This window comes from Pteropus medius, unplaced genomic scaffold, assembly GCF_902729225.1.
Source record: "Pteropus medius unplaced genomic scaffold, Ma_sr-lr_union100, whole genome shotgun sequence".
Classification (NCBI taxonomy): domain Eukaryota; kingdom Metazoa; phylum Chordata; class Mammalia; order Chiroptera; family Pteropodidae; genus Pteropus; species Pteropus medius.
In genome coordinates, this window is record NW_024356335.1 from 1,322,812 (window position 1) to 1,345,907 (window position 23,096).

Here is a 23,096-nt window from a genome sequence, read left to right on the forward strand (position 1 = left end):
GAATAGGAGGCCAGTCTAGGCAGGAGGGCCGGCATGGTCAAAGGTCTGGAGGACGGATGCTGCCCAGGGAAGTGGAGAAGGGAGCAGCTTGAGGAGCAGAGGAACGCTGGCTGCGTGGGGCGATGGTGGGACTGGCGAGGCCAGTGAGCTTGGCAGAGGCCTGAGGGAGCAGAGCCTTGAATGCCAAGCTACGAAACCCAAAGAACAGGAGGAAGCCTACGGGGCCCTGAGCTCGCTCATCCTCCACAGGGACCCTACGCTTTACAGCGCCCCTCCCATCCCCAGCTCACCAAGGCGACAGCATTTCCCAGCTGCGGTCCTGGAAGGGGCTCCTAGAGACCATCCCTTTGTGCAAGTAAATGTCACCCCCAGTGGGCGGGCCACCCCATCCTGGGCATCCAGCCACTGGGGTCTGGAAGCCAAACGAGGGGAAAGATGACCCCGCAGACAGAGAGAGTAGCAAGGCAGGACACTGAACTGCTTTTCTTTGCTTTTTTTCTTCCTCGGTCCATCTTGGCCATGCCTGTGACCCCTGCGGCCCCTCACCTGCCCAGCTGGATCCGGAATGGCTCCCCGGTGCTACTGCCTCCTCTACCTCCTGGTACCTGAGCTTCTGGGAGGGGATTGCAGGGGAGGAGGCCAGGGGGACTCACAGCTGCCAGGGTTCCTAGTAGCCACTTCATATCATGAGGTCACTGTAAAGGTTACACAAGGCAAGCCCCTGGCACGGAAATAGAATAAAAGCATTCACTGTGTGCTCCACCTTTTACATCCACTCATCAGCTTCTTTATTCCTCATGTGAGAAAACAGTCTCAGGGCAGAGAAGTGACCTGCCCAAGATCGTAGTCCGGGCAGGACTTGAACCCAGGTCTGACTGCAGAATCTAGAGCTTCCACCGTACACCGCTGGAGCGCACAACAGGCATTCAATAACTGCACACACAGGGGTGAGGACCTGACCTAACCCCCACCTGTCTTCTCTCTCAGATAGGCAGTCTGTTTGGGACCTCCTCACACTCCCCAGGTGAATCAAGGAGCCCTTGGGTCACAGGTTGGTATGAGGGATTCCCCAGAGAGGCTCCCTCCCTCCCCAGCTCAGCCAGCCTGTGGTCCACGCGGACAGGAGGAAATGCCATTTAGTTCGGCCCCATAAGACCTGGCCCTGGACTGAAAGTTTTACTCATTTCCATCTCATTCCTGCCATTATACTGATGACAAAACAGGCTCACAAGAGGATGAGACCTGCCAGGTCATAGAGAATGGCCAGGGTTGGGCCCCATGGAGCCCAGAATGACTCCCAGCCCAGTGTCCTTGGCCCTGCCCACCCCTAAGGGTTAGATGCCCACACACTGCTGTCCCTCACTGTCTCTCCTCTTGCCCTACAGCTCCAGTGGGCCCTGGGGAGGTGGTGGAGACTGCAGGTGGGGTGTGCAAGTTTCCAGGGCAGCGGCTGAGCTGGTGGCAGGCCCAAGAGTCCTGTGAGCAGCGGTTTGGCCACCTGGCACTGGGGACCCCAGACGCAGGCCTGGCTTCACGGCTGTCCAACCCCATCTGGGTGGCCCAAAGAGAGGCCCATCTACGAAGACCCCCACGGAGGCGTGAGTATGGGCTCTAGGGCCTGGGAAGTTGGATGAGGGGAGTCAGAGGCTTTGGTGACCTCCAGAGATGGGAGCCCACAGTGGAAGTCCTGTGGATTGGCCCCGGAGGCAGTCCCGGCCACAAAGAATGTTGACTCCTGGGCATGGGCCCTAGAGCTCTCATTTCTTCCTCCCTTTGGGTGGCACCCAAAGCACAGGGAAGGCCCAGCAACTGTGCCAAAGGCAGGGTGGCCTGCGCCGCTGGGGAAACTGAGGTCCTGGCCCGCTTGTGCCTGCAGGCGCGCGCACCACGGCGGTGCTGGTGTTCGGCGAGAGGACCACCGACAGGGCGGCGCGGCTGCGGACACGGCTGCCCGCGCTGGGGGCGCTGACGGCGTGCGCGCACGTGCAGTGGGACGCCGCCTCACGCGACGCGGCCGCGCTCTTCTCCCTCGCGGCGCCCACACTGGCCAACGCGCTGCAGCTGCGCGCCTTCGCGGAGCCCGGCGGCGCGGTGCACGCAGCTCTCGTGGTGCGCGGGCACCACGCGCCCTTCCTCGCCGCCTTCCGCGCGGATGGCCGCTGGCACCACGTGTGTGCCACGTGGGAGCAGCGCGGCGGGCGCTGGGCGCTGTTCGCCGACGGGCGGCGGCGCGCCAGTGCGCGGGGCCTGGGCGCGGGCCACCCGCTGCCACCTGGAGGCATCCTCGTGCTGGGTCAGGATCAGGATTCTCTGGGCGGTGGCTTTTCCGCGCGTGAGGCCTTCAGTGGCAACCTCACCGACTTCCACCTGTGGGCCCGGGCATTGAACCCCGCGCAGCTGCGTCGGGTACGAGCCTGCGCGCCACCCCACGGTGGCCTGCTCTTCCGCTGGGACTTGGGCGCCCTGGATGTCACACCCTCGCTGCTGCCGCCGGTGTGCGTGCGCCTTCTCTGTCCGGGTACGGCCTGCCACGCCTCCTGCCGGCCAGACCCCACCATGCCTTTTGGCTTAACTCCCCTTCCCCCGGCTCCCGTACACTCCCTTCTGACCGCGGGACCCAGCCCACCCCGCGCCAACCTGGCCACACCCAACTGTGACCACGTTTTGTCCAGGCAGAGGGTCCCATGGGCATCCTTCCAGTGCCAGCGGCCTGAGTGGGCTCGACCCCTAGCCACCTCGCTCCGCCTCGTGCTGGCTGCAGCGCCCTTCTCCCAGGTTCCCACTTCGCCAGGCCATAAGTCCTGGCCCCCCCTCACGTGTGCAAGCACCTTCAAGGCCCGAACGGGCAGGCCAGTGGGTCACTGGGACCGCTGGGGAGTCAGAGTGCAGCCCTGACATCTCTCCCACCCCCGCCAGTGCCCTCGGAGGAGTGCCCAACGTGGGACCCAGGACCCGGCACGGAGGGCTCTTTGCCCTGCCTGCAGCTCCGACCCTTCCTCTGCTGCTACCGGACAGGTGTGCCCTGGCTGAGCCCCCGGCTCTGCTGAAGGGGAAGCTGGGTAGGGACCGTTGTAGGCTGAGGGACAGAGAGCATTGGCACAGCCTGGGGTTTCAGAGTATTCTCAGTCTCAGGGCCTCCAGGGAGTTTAGACTACAGGTTGCTGGGACCGGACAGACCTGGGGGTGAATCCCAGCTCTGTGACCTTGGGCAAGCGATTTTGCCATTCTATGCCTCTGTTTCCCCACCTAGAACACCGTGTGTAGACTCCAGACACACGGTCGTCAAACTGCTCTTCCTCCCCTGAGCAGCACACGGTGGGTGGGGCACCTCTGGGCAGAGCGTTGCCCAGGACCCAGCCTGGCATCCCCTCCTTGGTAGAGACCTATCGGCGGCTGCAGGATGCCCAGTCATGGCCCCGCCAAGATGTTATCAGCCGAGTCAATGCCTTGGCCAACGCCATTGTGGTGAGCCCCCTTCCAGGGTGCTGAAGAGTCTGGAGCCCTACAGATTGCCTCTCTGCACCCCAGTTTTTTCACCTGTAAAGGGGACGCCCACCTAATGTGTCTGCAGGAATTAAGGTTGTTTATGCTCCCTACTTTGGAGTCCTTGAAAGCTGGGGGCTTGCAACAAGTTAGACCCCCACCCACCAAAAAGACCCTGGTAGAGCCCAAGTGTAGCCCTTGGGGGATCCTCTCCGGACAGTCAGACCAGTAGTAAGCAGCTCCTCTGCCCACAGCTCCTCCCTGACCCTCTGTCTGAACCCCATGGAGACCTGTCCCTGGCCAAGGCCTCCAGTTTCCTGGGTGTCCTGGAGAGAGTCCTGGGAGAGGAGGCCGCTCCACTGGGGCCGGCTGTGCTGCTGGCTGTCGTGCACTTTCTGAAGAGGGTGACAGCCCTCGTGGCTTGGGAGCCAGAGCCCTTGACAGGACCCTGGGAGGAGCTGGCCCAGGGCATCATGTCTGTGGCTAGCCTGATCCTGGAGGAGCGGCTGGCTGGTGCTTGGCTGTCCATCAGTGAGGTGAGGCTGGCAGGGCTGGTTGGGCCATGGGCCTGGGTTCTGGTTCCAACCTTGCCACCAGCTTGTGGTGTAGCCATTGGCTCCATCTCTCTATCCATCAAGAGAAATTCCTCTTTTGTCTGTTTTATAAGTTGAACCTTCATACACAACTGCTCTTGAACTACAGTTAAAAATTATTAAGAGCCACTAATCAATAAGGGCCTCCCCCATATCTAAGAATCTGCTGGCCACCTTAAGTGGGACATCCTCTATGCTGAGTGTTCAGTCATCTTGTCTGCCAGAATGGCCCAGACACTGGAAAACATGAGAGATGCTATCCAGATGCTGAGGGTGCTGGAAACTCAACCTAGCAAAAGTGGCTGGTGGCCTGGGAGTTCCAGCCTTGACAAGGGGGAGAACAAGGGGTCATGGTCATTGCCTGCAAATCTCTGGGGCCGAAGGTGCAGAGATGGTCCCCCTTTGGCCTCCAAGGACAGAACTGAGACCTGGGCTTGGGGGGCATGGTGGGGATGACACAACATGGGAAACTGGTTCCATGGAATGGTTCGCCTGTTCAGGTGGTGAGCTCCCCATCCTGGGAAGGGTGTAAGCCCACACTTAACTGGGGATCTGAAGCACCATGGTAGACTAGAAAAAAACTGGACTCTGAGCCTTGGTTTCCTTCCCTGGAGAATGAGGATTATTGCACCTGCCTCGCTCAGGCGATGGACAGAAGTAAATGGGCGAATCAGGTGACTTGCCCAGCACAAGCAAGTAGACGTCCCATTAGTGCACATTTTCTCCTCCCTGCCCTGTGCTCACCCCACCCCCACATGGCTTTCCCTTTGGAATCAAAAAGCTGAGCCCCTGTTATAGGTCTGAGTCAGACGAAAGAAGGTGAGGGCAAGTTCCCGCCTTCAGAGTGTGACTCGCTTGGCAAAGGACAGGCCAGCAGGCAGGCCACTTCATAGATCACTGAGAATATGTTAACCCTACGGTCAGGGCAGGCGGCAGCGGGGTGTGAAGTGTGAGAGGGAGCTGAGATGCACTTCGTCCCAGGTGGTCGGTGGACCCATGGCCCTGGTGGTGAGTGTGCAGCGCCTGGCACCCCTGCTGAGCACCGTGCTGACTTCTGAGCGGCCCCAAGTGCACCTCCAACACCACCATGCTGGTGAGCCTGCCATGAGCCACCCGCACAGCTGGGCTCGAGGTGGGGCCTGGGCTCAGACAGAGCTCTCCGCACTGCTATAGATACTCCACTGTTTCCTGCCTTTGCCCATGCTGTGCCCTCCATCCAGAATATCCTTTCTCCCTTGACCTAGCATCTCCTGCATAGCCTTCAGAACCTGCTTGAGCCTCACCTCCTCCAAGAAGCCTTCCCTGGTTTTAGCTCTCTCCGGACACTCAGTTCCTCCCTCCTCTGTTACACCAGTATCTTGAAAAAGCTCTTGTTGCATTTGTGGTGATCGCATAATTCCACCTGAAGCTTGCTGAGTGCCAGGGCGGTTTCTGAGTCTCAGAGCCAGACCCGAGTACACACCCAGAGTTTGTAGATTGAATGGGGGAATATGGATGGTGGAACTTCAGGCAAAACTTGTGTCCTTCAGGTGCCCACTGGTTTCTGATGGCTCATTGATAGTCAGATCCTGCGCCCTGCCCCACTGCGTAACTCCCTTCTCAGTGACCCCCTCCCCCTAGACTTGGAGAAGTCACAGTTACCTTGGGCAAGTTGCTGAACCTCTCTGAGCAGAATAGTAGCCTCCTAGACCTGTAACAGGGAGAGGGGAAGCAGACCGCGCCAGCTCCTCCCTCCCGAGGTCCAGCCACCTGGCCCCATTTGACCCCAGGCCTGGAGGTGCGGAGCCTACGCCTGAGCGAGGCCAGCTCAGAGGGCTGCGAGTTCACGATGCCCGGTGGGCGTCCGGAGGGGCCTGGCCACGTGCACATCCCCGCAGGTGAAGTGAGGCGGCTCCTTGGGAAAGGTGAGTGAGGGCAAAGGGGTGGTGGGGCCTGGTTGGGGCCTGGGCCAAACCCTGCTGTCACAGCTGCCAGCTCTGCTACTTTGAATAAGTCACCTCACCTTTCAGAGCCTGCTCCCTCATCTGTAAGATTGTCATATTAGTGGTGGCTTCATGGCTTGTTATAAAGTTAAAAGCACCTACCATGTAATAGGCGTTCACTTAGTCTCCTCCACTGAATCCCACGTGTTTTCCCTCAGAAGTAGGGAGTGGAGGGAGCCCCCACCCTTGTACCACTCAGGGTAGAGGATTAGGACCAGGGGCAGAGGGCCCTGAAGCTGCCAGGTTAGAACCGTGAGCAGTAGCCGCTTGGAATTCTGGCTCTGCCACTTATTAACGATGCGATCTTCAGGAAACCATGTAACCCCTCCCTACAAGCCTCAGTTTCCCTATCTGTAAGGTAGCAGAGCATATCCTTCGGGGCCAACCTGTGCTGCCTGCTCAGTCACTGGGTGGGGTCATGGGCCCCCTTCCCACCCAGCCAGGCCTCTCTGAAGTCACCGCGATCCACAGCTGGTTCAGCTCAAGTGTCTTCCAGCACACCCTGGGCGGGGCTGGCCTAGAGCCCCAGACCCCCAGCAGCTTGGAAGAAGCAAGCAGGATGCAGAGGTGAGCGGGCCCCACTCAGTAGGATGCTGAGGTCCTGGATGCCCTCCTGAGGGAAGGCCAGGCCTCCCTCCCCTCCCAGAAGCCCAGATTCTGCTGGCCACATCCACCTGCAGCAGCCCAGGGCCAACACTCCTCACCCTCGACACACACGTGTCCAGGCCGGCTGGAGGTACACTGGTGGGAACAGGGCTCAGGTCCTGTCTGGGGTCCTGGCTTCGGTGTTGAGATTCAGGGAGGGAACTGGGCCTACTCAAGTCACCAGCAGGTCTCCAAGGCAAGACTGAACCCAGGTGCCCTAATTTCCAGCACAGGACCTTTCCCGAAGTTTCTTTGGACACAGAAGCTATCGGGGCCTAGATGAGATGACTTCAGCCATGCATGACCTCTCCTCCACAGCCGGTCGGCGCCCTTAAAAGCTCTCTTTCTCCCCACAGATTTCTAAGCATCCAAGTGGGGTCAGCCATCATCTCCTCTGAGGTATGGGACGAAACTGGGGAGGTGACCACAGCCGTGACCTTTCACCTGCAGCACCAGGCCCAGGTACTGGTGGTGCTTCTGTGAAACAGCCACCGGAGGACACTTATCCTGGTTTGGTCTCCCCCAGGCCCCCCACCCCCAATATTTGTTCATCGGACAACCAAGGTCTCAAAATGTTTAAGAAAAATCCTAATCCACAAGCCATCCCCATTGTCCTCAAGAGCAGGGGAAGGGAAGTGGTGTATCACACACTTACTTCATGCCCGGGGCCTTTAGTAGGTGAACAGGAAGCTTGGGAGAGGGACCGTGTCTGCCCCAGCTTGTAAGTGGCCGAGCTGGGATCTCATCGTAGGTCTGTGTGACTGAAAAAAACTGGTGGTTGCTGTTGAAACGTACAAGGGGGTCTGCAGAGGCCTTCGCCGCCTCGTGCTTCAAAGAGTAAAAATAACCTAAATGTGCACCCACAGGAGGCCATCTAACAAGAGCTTCACGGCAGAGTGGTCAGCTGACGTTTTGTATAAGAAATGAGAAATTTCGCCATAAACTGACGTGGAAAGATCTCCAAGCTATGTTATTTAGTTTGATTATCTGTAATACACAAATTTTTCCTCACTTCTGAAACATTGGAACATTTCAGAGAAAGCTAACGTCTCTTTTGCTCCTAACCACTAATCCTGGACATACACACACACACACACGCGCGCGCGCACACACACACACACACACGGAGGGAGAGAGAGAGAGGGAGGGAGAGAGAGAGAACAACATCCATCTTTTTCTATCATCCCAAGACTTTTAAAAAATCAATTCAATTGAAGTATATAAATCTCCATACACGAAAACATCCATTTTAAGTGATACAACTTGAACTTTGACCGGTGTGTATATACACGCACCAATGCCCCATCAAGGCAGAGAACATTCCCACCTTCCCGAAAGGCTTCTTCGTGCTCCCCACCCTCACCCCAGGAAGTCACTGATCTGCTTCCTGTGACTGTAGATTGTGTCTGCCTTTCCTGAGGTTTCATGTAAATGGAATCACCTAAGGTGTGCCGTGGTCTGGCTACTTTTGCTCAGACAGTGTTTTTGAGAATCATCTATGTCATCGTCTGTTTCGACACTTCATTCCTCCTTAGAATTCCATCCTATGGAGGTACCATCATGTGTTCTTCCATTTACTCACTGATGGAAATTTGAGTTGTCTCCAGTTTGGGCTGTTACGAACGAATCTACTGTGAACGCTCACGCACGTCTTCTTGTGTGTATCTTGGGCAAATACCTAAAAGTGGACTTTCTGGGTCGTACGGTAAGCCTATGTTTAACTGCCTAAAAGACTGTCAAACTATTTTCCAAAGTGGTCGTACCAACTTACATTCCCACCAGCGGTGCGTGACGGCTCCGATTGTCCCATATTTTTGCCAACATCTTCATCTGGCTTTTTAATGTCATTCATTATAATGGTTGTGTGCTGATATCTCATTGTGGTTCTGAGTTGCGGTTCCTAGAGGACTAATGATTTTGAGCACCTTTTTATACTCTTACTAGGCATTCACATCTTCCTTTGTTAAACATATGTTCACATCCTTACCCTGATTTTCAGATCTTTATTTTATTATGGAATTGTAAGAATTCTTTGTATTTTTTAGATACAAGTCCTTTATGAGATATATGTTTTATGAATAATTTCTTCAATAATTTCTTCAAGGCTTATGGATTGCCTTTTCATTTTCTTAACAGTGTCTTTGAAAGATAATTTTTTTTTATCGTGATGAAGTCCACCTTTTCAGTTTTTTCCTTGCATGGTTTATGCTTTTTGTATCCTATCTAGGAACTCCGCCTATCCCAAGGTCACAAAGATAGTCTCAGAGAAGTTCATTACTTTCGCTTTTAGGTCTATGATTTATTTCAAGTTAATGTCTATATCAGATAAGAGTTGAAGTTCATTTTTTCCATGTAGACATCCCGTTCCAACACCATTTGTTAAAAAGATTATTCTTTCCCCCATTGAATTGTCCTGTCACCTCTGTTGAAAATCGATTGTCCATATATGTACAAGACTATTTCTGGGCTCTTTATTCTGTTTCATTGATCGATATGTCTATCCCTATGCTAAGCCCATACTGTCCTGACTAGTGAATCTGTATGGCAAGCCTTGAAATTAAGCAGTATAAGTCCTCCAACTTTGTTCTTCATTTTCCAAATGGCTTTGGTTATCTTAGGTTCTTCATATTGCCATATAAATGTTAGAATCAGCTGGTCAATGTCTATGGAAAAACTTGGGATTTTGATTGGGATTACTTTGAACTGGCATCTTAACAACAAATCTTCCAATCCATGATCAAGGTATATCCTTCTGTTTATTTAGGTTTTCTTGGATTTCTCTCACCAGTAATACGTCATTTCCAGTATACAGGTCTTAAAGATGTTTTGTTAAATATATCCCCAAGTAGTCCATAGTTTTGGATGTTATTGTAAATGGTATTGTTTTCTTAATTCAAGTTTCAATTGTTCATTACTAGTATAGAGTAATATAATCGATTTTTATATAATGACATTGTAGCTGGCAACTTTGCTAAACTCACTTAGTACTTCTAGCAACTCCTGTATGAGTCCCAAGAATTCGCTGTGCCTGAATCATGCCATCTGCAAATGAAGACGGTTTTGTTTTCTCCTTCCCAATCCAGGCCTTTCTCTCTTTTCCTTCCTTGGTGCAGGGGCTAGGGCCTCTGCTTCAGTGTCGAATAGGAGTGGTGAGACCAGACATTCTTGTCCTGTTCCCCACCTTAGGGCAAAAGCATCATTAAGTGTGATGCTAGCTGTGGGCTTTTCATAGATGTCCCTTGTCAGATTAAGTTCTCTTCTCCTCCTGCTTTGCTGAGTACCTTTATCATGAATGGCTGTTGAATTTTGCCAAATGCCTCTTCCACAATTCTACAATCATATCCTCTTTTATTCTGTTAATATAATGAATTGTACTGATTGATTTTCAAATATTAAACCAACCTTGGACGCCTGGGATAAACGCCGCTTGGTTATGGTGTATTATCCTTTGTATATATTGCTGGATTCAATTTGCTAATATTTGTTAAGGATTTTTGTTCATGAATGTGTTCCGTAGCTTTCTTTTTTGAAAAGAGATTTGAGTTTCATTTCCATTTTGTGGAATTTTATTATGAGGTCTGGCTTTGTTGTGTATGTTCTCTGCTTTCTTACACTTTCTGCCTCTGGTTCTGTTATCAGATTAATACTGACCTCATAAAGAGGCTTGGGGAGTGTTCTCTCCTCCTCTGTTTCCCAAAAGAGTTTTGCAGGATTGGTCCTATTTCTTCTTTAAATGTGTGACAGGCCAGTGAAAACCAGTGGAGCTTTGGGAGCTTGGTGTTTCTTTGTGGAAAGATTTTAAAATATGAGTTCTATTTTTTTTTCATCGATATAGGGTTATTTGGGTGTTCTATTTCTTCTTGAGATGGTTTTGGTCATTTGTGCCTTTCAAGGAATTTGTCCATTTCATCTAGGTTGTCAAATCTCTAGCATAAAGTTATTCATAATATTCACTTATTATCCTTTTAATATCTCTAGGATCTATAGTGATCTTTGCCTTTTCATTCTTGGCCAGTCTAGCTAGAAATATACCAATTTTGTTTATATTTTCAAAGAACTGTTAAGATCATATTTATGTATTATATGATTTTAAGGACGTTAAAATGAAAAATAAAAGTAATGCATTGCTCACTGTGGCAAATTTGGAAAATATAGAAAAGGACAGAGAAGACATAAACCTATTACCCAGAGATAGTTGCTGTGAACATTTTGGTGTATTTCCTTTGTCTTTTTCTGGGCAGATAGCACCATATTTTTTAGATATATATATATATATATATATATATATATATTTTTTTTTTTTTCCTTTATGCGGAATCAAAGCCCTTGCTCTTTCAGCCGAGCTATGGAAACACCGTGTTTCCATTTTCCTGGCAGGTGTTTTCTGGCATTGTCTCAGTCACAGATGTCCCTTTGCCATTCTGTCCTCTCTCCCTTGCTGCTTGACCCTAGCATGTATCGGCCTTGACAGCGGCCAAGTCCAGAACCACCGCCTTCTCAGGGGATGGTCCACAGTGGATTGACCGCGCATGCAGAGTATCTGCAGGTTTTTTCCCTATTACGATTCACCCTGCCTAACACTGTGAAAATCCTCGCTCGTAATACAAATGGACCTGGTGACTATTTCCTGGGGACGCGTGACCAGGTACAGGACACAAACAGTGTTGTGACTTTTGAGTCCACAGCCACGCCGATAGCTCAGTGTGTACCACTCGAAGATGCTACCAGTGGCGTAACAATCATCCATTTTAAAAGTGGACAGCAGGGTTTCTTTGTGTTCCCAGCACCTAACGTAGTACCTGAGACCCAGGAAAAATATTATGAACCAACGAATACCTGGAGTGGGGGTTCAGTCAACCCGAGAAGCAACACGTTCTCTGGCAGCACCATCGTGGAACAGCGAGAAGAGCGTGGAGTTGACCAAGTCAGGACCCGGTCTCAACTCCATGCCATGCGATCTCGATTAATTCCCCTCTCTGAGGCTCGGTTTCCTCATCTGAAATGACATGGCTAGATACCTGTCTCCTAGGCTGCCATGAAGATCAACCACAATAAAGCACACGAAAGTACTTTACAGAACATAGAGTGTCACCTTTTAGTAAGATGACAGTGCCGTCACCCTCCTCAGTCAGGACAAAGAGCCCAAGTCCAAAGCTCGGGCTCCCTCCCTGCCTGGTCTGGGGCTAGCGCCACAGGCCACCTGCGGGCTCCTCCGTGCTAAGGACATCCATAGAATCCATATTGTCATGGTGGTTTAAGCATAGTTGAGCTGGCTGTGTGTTTGATTCCGGCCCTTCTGTGTGTGTTTTTGTGATTACGTAGACCTTTTCTTTTTTTATACAATGGGCTCATACTGTGCATATTGTTGTGCAGCTTTTCTGTCACCGAACAACGTGGCGGAGCTCTTTGCCCGTCAGTAGATAGAGACATGGTCTGTTCACACCAGGTATGCAGCAACCAGGGAGGAAAGGGTCAGGTGGCTCAACCCTTCCCCAAAGGGCAGACGTTTAGCTTGCCCCAGTGTGTCCATATTATACATAACGCTAGCGTGAAAGGCTGAGCACATCACCTTCCTCCTCACTGGAGTTCCTCTAGCCCCTTTGCCCACGACCTGGTCCCTCCAGCACGAGGAGGCCTCAGCGTCTCCTTGCACCCTTCTGGTCTGGCTCTCCTTTCCCGCGCACACTCACACGTGTGCCCTGGCCCTGTTTCCTGCCCTCAGGCCTTCCATCAGAAGCTGGTGGAGCCCATCTGCGCTTTCTGGAACTTCAGCATCGGGTGAGTTTCCATTGTCAAGTTCTTTAGACAAGGCCATTTTTTCAAGACATTCGTTCTGCTCAAGGATGAGGCAGGACTCAGGCGTATTTTTGGCTTTCATTCACCAACCGCTTTATGGGGGTGGCTCCAGGCCCCACTGAGTGAGGGACAAGCTGGAGCAGAAGAGTTTGTTCCCCAAGAGGTAGTGAGCTCCCTGTCATAGGAGGTATGCAAGCCTACTCTACGAGGTACCTAGGAAGAGACTCATCTGTCAAATAAACATTAGAGTTGATGCTTCGTCCAGAGCCCTTGGGCATTTGAAGGGGCAGAGGAGGGTACAGGGATTACCAAGCTCCTCTCACCTGGACTTTAACTGAGGGAGTGAACATCAGTCGTTGTTGCTTAATAATGAATGTAATTAACGAGTGGTCGTCACTGCTATCGGCCCCATCGTCCTACCATTCCTGAGAATGTTAAGTACATTTTACAGATGGGAATCTGAGGACCAGAGAACTGCAGTGACTCACCCAAGGTCACATAGCTGGTTAGAGGCAGGGCACTGAGGGACCCCAGGCTTTGGGGAGAGGCTTTCCCTTGCTTGTCACCTACTTCCCCCACCTCCATGTCCAACCCATCTCAAGAGCCCTTCTGCTCCCTGCCCCCTGCCAGCCCAGACACAGGGGGCTCCTGGGCCACCACTGGCTGCTCTGTGGCTGCCCTGTACCAGGACTCTACCGCCTGCTTCTGCAACCACAGCACCAACTTTGCCATCCTGTTGCAGGTGTACGACGTCCAGGTAAGTGCTTGGGAGTAGGGGGAGAGATGTCGGAACCAAGACTTAAAGGATGGACAGGAGGTGAGCAGAAAGGCACTCCACGCAGAGAGCTGGTCCGAGCAAAGGCAAGGAGGCCAGAAATGGCAGACTTGTTATGTTCTGGAACTTCGACGGGTCTGGAGCCTCCAGTGCAAGGCCCAGGAGTGGAAGAGGGTCGGGGGACAAGGTGGGGGTGGGTTAGGTCACACAGGGTCTACAATGTCAGGCTTAGATTTGATCCCAGTGGCAGAAGGCAGGTATGGAAGAGTCAAGCAGATACTACATTTGCCACGAGGGAGCCCTCTGGGGCCAGAGGCAGAACATCACGGGGCTGTGGGCCCGGCCTGGGCACTGCAGGGGAGGGGGCCTGGACCAGGGAGACAGTGAGGCAACGAGGAGATGGGGCTGGGGCGGGGGTCGAGACTAAGGGCTGGGCAACTGGGGGCTGAGGGACTCGTCTCTGATGGGACACAAGTGGGTGACAGGTTTGGGCAGGCCACCAGTCTGAGAGGCCATGAGGTCTATGGGCATGATGTTCAGGGAAGTCTCAGCTGGAGATGAAGAGCTGAGGCAAAGCCATGACCGAGATGAGGTTGGAAGTAAAGGACACATAACCGAGAGAAGCCCCTGAGAGGCACCAGCACTCAGACAGGGGGCAAAGCCTTATTCCAGGAGGAGACCAAGAGAGGTGGGCTCACTGGGGCCTGAAAGAGACTCTGAGTGGCCCCTTGCTAAGGGGCAGAATTAGACTGGGCCCGAGGCTCAAGAATTCAGGGGTCACTTGGCATGTTGGGGAGCACACTAGAAAAACATGCTATCAAATGCATTTTTCCTGTTCAAACAGAGCATCAGCGTTTTGTATGTCATGAACAGTCCATGAGAGCTTCATATCCCCACTCAGTGGGTGGTTGTCACATGTGGCCCATCCCTTCCCCGTGGGCAAGCCGGTCACTTCCAATCTAGTGCTCTTAGAAACTGTTGAATCCGTGAAAGCTGGGCCGATTGGGGCCAGTTTAGGGAGAGCCAGCAGGAGAGGATAGGCGAATGCTCACTTATTAAGCACCTGCTGTGTGCAGGGCTGGCCCTGCCTGCAGGTGCTACTGCCACCCCTGCTTCACTGGGGACAAAGCAGTAGCTTGGGGAGCCTTGTTGCTGTGTGGGGCGGGTGAGCCTGGTCCAGTCAGGTCAGGGTGGCGATGGGCTGACTGTACTCCAGGGACTCTGTCCTTCCTACAGAGAGGCCCTGAGGAGGAGTCACTGCTGAGGACACTCTCCTTTGTGGGCTGCGGTGTGTCCTTCTGTGCCCTCGTCACCACCTTCTTGCTCTTCCTGGTGGCCAGGTGAGGCGAGCTCCCCACAGCGGCCTGGCATCTGAGGCCCACCCCGCCCCTGTGGCTCCCAACATCACTCCTGAGATCAGTGTCCATCCTGGATCCCAGCAGATGGCCCAGCACCTCTGCTGGGGCTGCTGGGCCCCTGCGAAGCTGCCTTCTCTGCTCCGTTGGCCTGTCTGTGGGGAACCGGGGAGGCAGGGGCCGAGACGGGGTGAGGGGCTGGCAGTGCCTTGTTAACCAACTCTGCTGCCTGTCCAGGGTCCCCAAGTCGAAGCGAGCCACAGTCCACAAGAACCTCATCTTCTCCCTGGCCTCCGCCGAGGGCCTCCTCATGGCCAGCGAATGGGCAAAGGCCGACAAGGTGGGTGGCCAGCAGGTGGGCCTGTGAGCTCAGGGGGGCCTGGGAAAGCAGCTTCAGCCTTTTCTGGGCACCCTCCCACGTTTTTGCTTGGCTCCATTTCCCCAGAGGAGAGAGGCCCAGAGAGGGAAGGCCCAGGGTACCTCCGGGAGACCTTACCTACTGTACCTTGTTGGGCTGGCAGTGCCAGGCAGGGGCATGGGGCTGCACCCACACTGGCCTCAGTGGGGTCCCCCACCCTCCCGCACGCAGGTGGCATGTGTGGCCATCACAGCTGCCATGCACCTCCTCTTTTTGGTCGCATTCTCCTGGATGTTGGTGGAGGGATTGCTGCTGTGGAGCTCAGTGGTGGCCGTGAGCACGCGCCCAGGCCCCAGGATGACACTCTGCTACGCCACAGGTTGGGGTGAGGCCCCTCTGCGCCCCACGCCTGCTCTGTCCTCAGCTCCGCCTTGCATGGCACCATTGCCACCCACCACTGTGCCACACTCAACACCACCAAACACCCATCTCCACCTGGCACCCAGCCCCACTCAGCACCCAGCACTACTGGCATCCAGCCTCCATCTCTGACACAAGCTCAGCTTTCTCCGTTCCGCTCACTTTCACATTTACCCAACTCCGATTCTTCTCACTCCTCCTCACCCCTCACCTCCAGCCCTGTCTCCCTGAGCCGTGACCAGCTAAACGCCATGCCCACTGCCAGCCCTCCACCTCTGTCGATGCCCAGCCCTAAAGCCTCAGCCGAGTCTCAGCTCTCTCAGCTACACAGGGCTCCAGAGCCACCCCAAAATCATCAGGCCCACCCAGCCCACTCCCGGGATCTCCCCAATGCCCGTCAGAATGCCTGCTCCTACGGGGCAGCTGTGGGCTGAAACTCCGGAGGGAGCTGGGTCCTGAGGTCACTTCTTTCCCTAGGCTTGCCTTTAGCCCTCGTGGCTGTCACCCTGGCCGTGTCCTCCCCCCGTGACTACGTGGCCCCTGGACACTGCTGGCTCAATGTTCACACAGACACCATCTGGGCCTTCGTGGGGCCTGTGCTCTTCGTCCTGACTGTGAGCGAGAGGCCTGGGGGCCTGGAGGGGAGGGACGTGGGAGGGAGGGGAGGCCCTTTCACCCACTGACACCAGGTCTTCAGGCCAATACCTGCATCCTGATCCGCGTGGTGACAGTCACCGTGTCCAGTGCCCGCCGCCGTGCCCACATGCTGAGCCCGCAGCCCGGCCTGAAGCAGCAGATCAGGATCCAGATGTGGTGAGGCCCCAGGCTGAGGGAGTCAGGAAACAGTGGGGGGGCGAGGCACGAGGCTCACTGGGTGTGAGCACGTGTGGGTCTGTGATGGGAGTGTGTGTGTGTGTATGTGGCCATGTGTGTTCATGGGCACAAGGCTATAGATGAACATATATGTGCGTGTGTCCCTGCTGCACATGCACGCGTGCTCATACGTGTGGACGTGTGTAAGCATGTGCCCGTGCATGTCACCTGTGGAGATAGCAACTCATCCTGTATGTATAGAGGGGATGTGGACACCAGCCACTGTCCTAGGGGCTCACCATCGGCAAAAGGCACTGATGACCTAGTAGAAACAAGGTAGGGGAGACCTCCAAATCAAGCAGTCCCCAGAAGTTCAAGTTCAGGGGGACAATCTAGGTCCCTACTCCTGCAAGAACTGCCATCACTGTCCAAGGCCTTACCCTCCTGGAGAGGGGGACGCCTCTGGCCTTTCCGCAGAAGCTCTGATACTTCTCTGGTCTTCCTCTTCCCTACTCGTCCTCTGCCAAGGGCCTGCCACCTAAGCCAGTGGGTCCCTGAAAACCCAGGGAGCCCCAGCGGTCCTTGAGGAGTGGGAAGAGGAAGCCCTTCCAGACCCACGTCCCCAGACCCACTGCGCACACTTCAGCCCTCCCTCCGGGCAGCTACCACCCCTTTCCTTTAAGCCATGTTTGTTTGGGACTGGAACCCCACCTCCAGCGCCACGACCCCTCCTTCATGCCACCTCTGGGTCTTTGAGAACGGACAGCCGAGTCCAGCTGAAGGGTCCAGCTACACCTCAGTCCTGAGCATGGCCCTAGTCTGCAGCTCCGGCCCCTCTCCAGACACTTCCTGGGGGCTGCCCTCCCCCGACCCCTCCCCAGCCCTGCCCGCTGTCCACAGGGCCACGGTGAAGCCGGTGCTGGTCCTGCTGCCTGTCCTGGGCCTGACTTGGCTGGTCGGCCTGCTGGTGCACCTCAGCCCCGCCTGGGCCTACGCCGCCGTGGGCCTCAATTCCTTCCAGGTACCTCCAGGCCCTGGGCCCTCGGGGACTGGGGCTCCAACATGCACTGGAACTCAGAATGGGTGGCTGGTTTGTCAGGGAGCTGGGGAGGGGATGACTGCCCCCTCATGGGAGGAGGCACCAACAGGAACCAGGGACATTGTCAACAGAAGGGAGGGTGAGGGCAGGGATGGGAGCAGAACCTCGAATCGAAGAGCAGCACGTCAGCGAGGACTCCGTGGCCCACTTGATAGCTGAGGAAACTGGGGCCCAGAAAGGAGATCGTTAAGGTCCCTTGGCCCTGACACTCAAGGACGAGGCAGAAGTTCCAGCCTCCAGGCTGGCACTAGAGTCACTTTGGGCCTCGGCAAGAAGCCAGGGACGGTGGTGCAGGACTCCAGGGACCTCTCCGCTCAGGATCTGTGGCCTACCACGGGGTCGGCATGAGCTGCTCCACTGGTGAGGACAGCGGTTTGGAAAAGGATTTGGTTAGGTCAATGCTCGACCCACACAAATGAAGCACAAATGGGGAGACCGCAGGCACCCTCCTGGGTGCGGTCGGGTCCTGTGCCCTGAGCCACAGAGGAGGTTGGCCTAGGTCCCTGTCCTCAGGGGGTTTTCAGACCTGTGGAGGTCCTGAACATGGACACAGACAGCAACAGCCCAGGGGGCTGAGTGCTGGGAAGGTGGGTCACCGGGCGGGGTCCGCTCCCTCCACCCTCCCCCTCAGCCTCCCTCGCATCCACCTTCCGGTCATCTGTGCTGCTATTCCCAGCTCTCTCCAGCCCAGGTCCATTTCAAGGCCAACGGGCAGAGCAGCCCAGGGCTAGACAGAGGCAAGCGCAGGAAACCAGGTGCAGATTCAGTCCTGGGTCTACACGTCCCCAGAGCAGGGCCTCCTGGGGACCTCCCGCCCTTTCCTTGGAGGAGGGCTGAGGCAGGGACAGCCACTTAGGACGGCTAGGTGCTCTCTCAGAGTCCTGGGCCAGGCTCCTATTTTTATCTCCAAACAAACCTTAGCAATGGAGAAACTGAGACTCCACAAAGTCACTTGCCCAAGGTGTCCTAGTAGGAGGGAGCAGCACTGGGGACAAGTCCAGAGTCCGAGTTCTCAACCATCCAGATATTCAGTCTTGAGTACAGTGGGGCCTGGTTTGTTCCCGGAAGAGCTGCCGAGGCTGGAGGGGGGCTGGGGTGGGGAGGGGGTGCCCTGACCCAGTCATTCATCCATGTGGGATTTGTCGAATGCCTACCAGGTGCCAGGCGCTGTTCTAAGCACTGGGGATACAGCAGCAAAGGAGGCCGCCGAGCGCCCTGAGCTGGCATGAGTGGAGGGTGCACCCATGACCAAGACGAGGGAGGGCGGGAGGTGCTGAAGGAGAGCTGAGGGCGGGCGAGAGGGGTGCACAGGGTGCCGGTCACCCAGGTTCTGTCCCATGTTGTCTGCTCCCCCGGGGCCTCGGGGCCTCGGCGCCTTCGTGAGGCAGGGGTGCGAACTGAGAGAGGAAAGCGAGCGGGGACCGCGTGGGGAGAGCGGGGACCGCGTGGGGAGAGCGGGGACCGTGCCCAGAGAGGGGCCTGGAGAATGAGGGAAAACTGGGCTTCCGATGCTATTCGCAAAGCAGCACAGCCTCCCGAGACCCGTCTGGACCTGTGTAGTGGGGAGCACAGGGCAGCACGGCACCCCCTTCCCCGACACACACAAGCCCTTCCTCCGCGCCTCGCCCCCCGCGGCTCCGTGCCTGCGAATCCCAGCTCTGCCCGCTTCGCCACGTGACCTTGCCTGGGTCTCTCCACCTGTCACGGAGTGGTGAGGGCAGCAGCGTCCCGTTGCCGTGGTGATGACCCCAGCTCCATCCCCGCCTGTGACCCTCGGGTGGACAGAGCTTCAGCTCTGGAACCAGGGCCACGAGCCCCGCCCTCTCTGCCTCCCTCCCTTCCCCATCGCCTTCTTTCCTCTCTCGGTGTCTCATTTCTTTGTCTCTGTCCCTGAATTTCTTCGGATTCTTTCTCTCTCTGGCTCTCTCTGTCACCGTCCCCTCTCCCTGTCCCCTTCTACTCTGGCATGGATCCCACCTGGCTCTTCTTGGGCCTCTCCGTCCCCTCTTCTGCTGATCTCTGAGCCCCGTCTTTTTGTCATTTACCCTGCCTCTCCCTCTGAGTGTGACTTCTCCTGCCCCCTCCCCATCAGCCTCAGAAGGTCTGAGGCTCTGTCCCCCACCCCAAGCCTCAGGGTCCCTCTCCAAAAAAAATGGGGCGAATGAATCTATATCACCCCCACCATGCAGCTGCTGTGAGGGTCAAAGAAGACCCCAGCTGGCATGTGGGTGGTGAGGCCTCCCGGTCCTGATGTGTGGACACCCCAGCCACAGCACTGAGTCCGTCACACACAGCACCTCCCAGTCCCATCAGACGGCAAGTCCTGGCCTCGTCCCCACTTTCCAGATGAAGAGACAGAGGTTCAGAGAGGTGAAGGCCACTCAGCTCAGGCACAGTCAGGATGCCCTCACAGGCCTGCGATCCCAAGACCTGACTTAGCCTTGGAGCTTCAGGAAGGTGTACCCCCTCCCACCACCCCCCCTGCAGTGGGGTGAGGCTGTGAAGATGGGCAGTCTGGGGGTGAGCCATGAATGGGCAAGGCTGCCTGGTAGCCAGAGGCCAAAGAGATGGAGTAGGATGAGGAGAGGCCCCTCCTGGTCCTCTCAGCCATAGAAGGCCACAGCTGCCCCTCCCCAGTGCTAGGTGTGTGCTCTTCAGTCTGTCTCTCTGAATGTCTCTGAGTATCTCTGGGTGTGTCTCTGCCCCAGGCCAAGCGGTCAGGTGGAGTGCGGGGAGGGGGTACCAGGCGGTGATGCCCACACACCTGTTGGGTCTGTCCCCAGGGGCCATACATCTTCCTGGTCTACGCCGCCTACAACGGGGAGGTGAGTCTGGGGACACCAGGGGCTGGGGGTTGGGGATAAGAGGGGCTTACCTGAGGTGGGACTCCATCATCCCCCAGGGCTCCGGGGAGGATACCAGGCCTGACCCTGCCCACCGCCCACGCCCATTCCCCAGGTCCAGAGCGCCCTGCAGAGGATGGCAGAGAAGAAGGCAGCCGAGGCGTTCATGGTGCGGACGGGCGCTGGGACCGAGGCGCGGGAAGCCCCACCCACGGCCAGGTCCCCACTGCCACAGCCCTCCTTTCAGGCCCGCTCCAGTCCCCAAGGCCAGGCATCCCACCCTCGGCTGTCAGGTCCCTGGGAGGCTGCCTTGACTCCACCTCGAAGACATGTGGCTCTCAGAGGTATGGTCTCACCACCCTCCAGTAGGAGTGCCATCCAGTGCCTCAGTTTCCCCAGTGCTCAGCTAGGGCCATAGCGCATCCTATTAACCCAGCTGAAAGACAAGGAGCCTGAGGCCCGGGAAATTCTGCTACCATGGGGCTGGGGGTTGGCTTAGACACAGCCGGTCCTCTCCCACCACCGGCAAGAGGAAGGCAGCGCTTGCCCGGGGTCACCTTCCCTGGGTATCCATGCGGAGGGCCTTCGGGGGCTCTCGAAGGCAGGTGGGTGGATGAGGTTCGGAGCCTGAGACAGCTTGGGTGGAATGACTTCAAGGCCAGGACAGGAGGCCCAGTCCCAGCTTCTGGTTCACCTGCTGTGCTCCCCTGAGCAAGTTACTCCCCTCTCTGGGCCTTCCGGTTCCTCGTCACTCCCCTGGGGCGGGGGAGGGGGCGGCGGGGAGCGGTAAACCCTTGAATGGATTCTTAGGGTCTTCAATAATGAGGTCCCCACCCAGGGTGGGGGAGCAGAGCGAGAGCACCCTGCCTCGGCCTCCCCAGAGTTCACCTACTCGAGGTTCCCCCCCACCCCAGGGACCCACGGCCCCAGAATCCCCACAACCTTCTCCTCCACTGCACATCCCGAGAGACCGGTAAGGCTGTGACGGGGCGACCGGGCCCCGCGGAGGGGTAGCAAGTGTGTCCCGCAGGGCTGGGGAATCCACAGAGACTCTAGTGGGGCTGGGGTGGTGGCCTTCCCCTGAGGACTGACCCAAGGGGTCCCTGTTCCTCACTTACCATGCTGAGGGGCGCTGGGAGCAGCTGGGAGGTACTGACTGAACACAGGTGGAATCTGAATGCCAAGGCCACTGGGGTGGGGGCGTCATTGCCAAGGTAGCGGAGGGCCCCCAGGGCAAGGGGGCCGGAGGAGCGTGGGCCCATCCCGCTGACAGACATCCTCTGTCCTCAGGCTGTGGAGCTGACAGCGTTCAAGGCTTCGGGTAGACCTCCCACCTCCAGGGACTTCCCTTTTCCCCTTGGCGCCTGGACACCCCCTCCCCCACTGTACCAGAATATTCCGAAGTGACTTGAGAAGCAACCGCACCCAACCTCCCACAGTTTAAGGAGCCCTTCCTCTCACTCTGCTCCTTGCTGGTGCCTGGACGTGCTCCATTAAGTTCCCACAGTCTTAAACCGGGGCAGCGCTATGAGGGGCCGGCTTGGCACTGCCCGGGCCTCAAACCGGGTGATTGTTTCCGGCCAGGGCAATGGGCTTGTCTACGGAGCTCGCGCTGGGGCCGAGCTCTGTGCTAAACCCCAGATGTTTGCCGATTCCTTTAATCTGGCCACCTGGGGAAATGGAGGTGCTTTCAACCTCCCACTGTGCAGACGAGGATGCTGAAGCACAGAGAGGCGCCGGGAAGAGCCAGGGTCCCTGGCAGAGCTGGGGTCAGGTCCCCACCCCGCAGTTGGAGAACCGAGGCGCAGCGGTAGTCACATGGCTATAAGCGTTAGGCACATCTGAACCCAGGTCTGTGTGACCCCAAGATCCTAGCTCTCAGTCCCATGGAGTCTCAGCTTCCCCTTCTGCAGAATGGGCTGGAGGCGCCCCCTGTGGGCCTATTGGGGTGGGGCGCAGGCGCCCAGCACACCGGGTGCGTTCCCAGGGGGCCTGAGCTGCCGCTCGGCTCCAGCCTCCGCCGCCGCCGGGCACCCAGCCCTGCCCCCCCAATCCCCCACTCCCACCCCCGCGGGCGCAGCGCGTCTGTGGGAACAAGAGCGTGGTAGCGGCGCCTCTGCGCTCAAGCGACAGAGCCTTTGTCTCTGCTGAATGGGTGGGTTGCTAAGACCGCTCGTAGCAACGGAGTCGCTTCCCCTTCTGCCCGCGGCCCGGCCCCACCTTCCTGATGCCCTAGCTCGCCAACCCCACCCCCAGACCTACTCAGGTGACCAGAGCCAGAGGTGTCCCTCACCGTGCCCGCCGCCGCGCTCCTGAAAGCCCACGGAGCCCCCGGGGCACTCAGGTGTTCCTGGGATGGAGAAACTGAGGCTCAGGGAGGATGAGGAAGTGTGACTAGGGCACCCAGGCCAGGAGGCCCACCCGAGGTCTTACCCCGGTGTCAGTTCCCAGCCCCTTCCCCATCTTGGGGAGTGCAGGGGTCCCACGCCCTGAATCTCTGCCAACTCAGCTTAAGGGTGTGCCTTCCTCCCAGGTTTCTAGAGAGAATGCTTGGGGACTCTCCTCCCGGCTCCTCCTGGGGACATCGGAAAAGCCCAATTGGAGGCCCCTGAAGGACACAGCAGCATGGACCACCACCTACTCCCAGCGACCATAGCCTCTCTCTCTTTCTAATGTCACCCCACCCTTCCCTACCCCTCTCACATTTCACCTGCCCCTAACCCTGCCAGGTCCCACAGCTCTGTCCCCCCAGCTTTCTGCCTGTGGCTGCTCCTCTCCTCTGTCCCTCCCCTCTGTCCATCCCCACCTGCCCTGAAATTCTGACAGCTCTGCAGTGTCTCTCATAATAAACTACTCTGTGACCAGTCTCTCTCTGGGATTACCCTAGCCTGGGACAGGATGCCAGGTTCCCTGGGAGGAGAGAGGAACAAGAGA

At 56.4% G+C, this 23,096-nt stretch overlaps 1 protein-coding gene across 1 annotated transcript; it reads left to right on the forward strand.

Annotated features, from left to right (window-relative positions):
* Window positions 1-519: 519 nt before the first annotated feature.
* Window positions 520-22,818, forward strand: ADGRD2 (adhesion G protein-coupled receptor D2). The gene is made up of 23 exons (XM_039861456.1): window positions 520-601; window positions 1,386-1,598; window positions 1,877-2,518; window positions 2,917-3,015; window positions 3,380-3,465; window positions 3,738-4,019; window positions 5,058-5,169; window positions 5,846-5,958; window positions 6,498-6,625; window positions 7,060-7,165; window positions 12,426-12,481; window positions 13,130-13,256; window positions 14,511-14,614; window positions 14,867-14,969; window positions 15,219-15,372; window positions 15,885-16,021; window positions 16,105-16,220; window positions 17,121-17,241; window positions 20,103-20,144; window positions 20,278-20,506; window positions 21,077-21,135; window positions 22,177-22,317; window positions 22,696-22,818. The coding sequence occupies exons 1-23, from the start codon at window positions 520-522 to the stop codon at window positions 22,816-22,818; spliced, it is 3,375 nt and encodes a 1,124-aa protein (XP_039717390.1).
* Window positions 22,819-23,096: the final 278 nt, after the last annotated feature.

Excerpts from the sequence above, each read along its gene's own strand:
- ADGRD2 (XM_039861456.1), top strand. The coding sequence starts at position 520 with ATGCCTGTGACCCCTGCGGCCCCTCACCTGCCCAGCTGGATCCGGAAT. Across the intron at positions 2,519-2,916 it reads CGTGCGCCTTCTCTGTCCGG|TGCCCTCGGAGGAGTGCCCA; the intron begins GTACGGCCTGCC and ends CACCCCCGCCAG. Across the intron at positions 4,020-5,057 it reads CTTGGCTGTCCATCAGTGAG|GTGGTCGGTGGACCCATGGC; the intron begins GTGAGGCTGGCA and ends ACTTCGTCCCAG.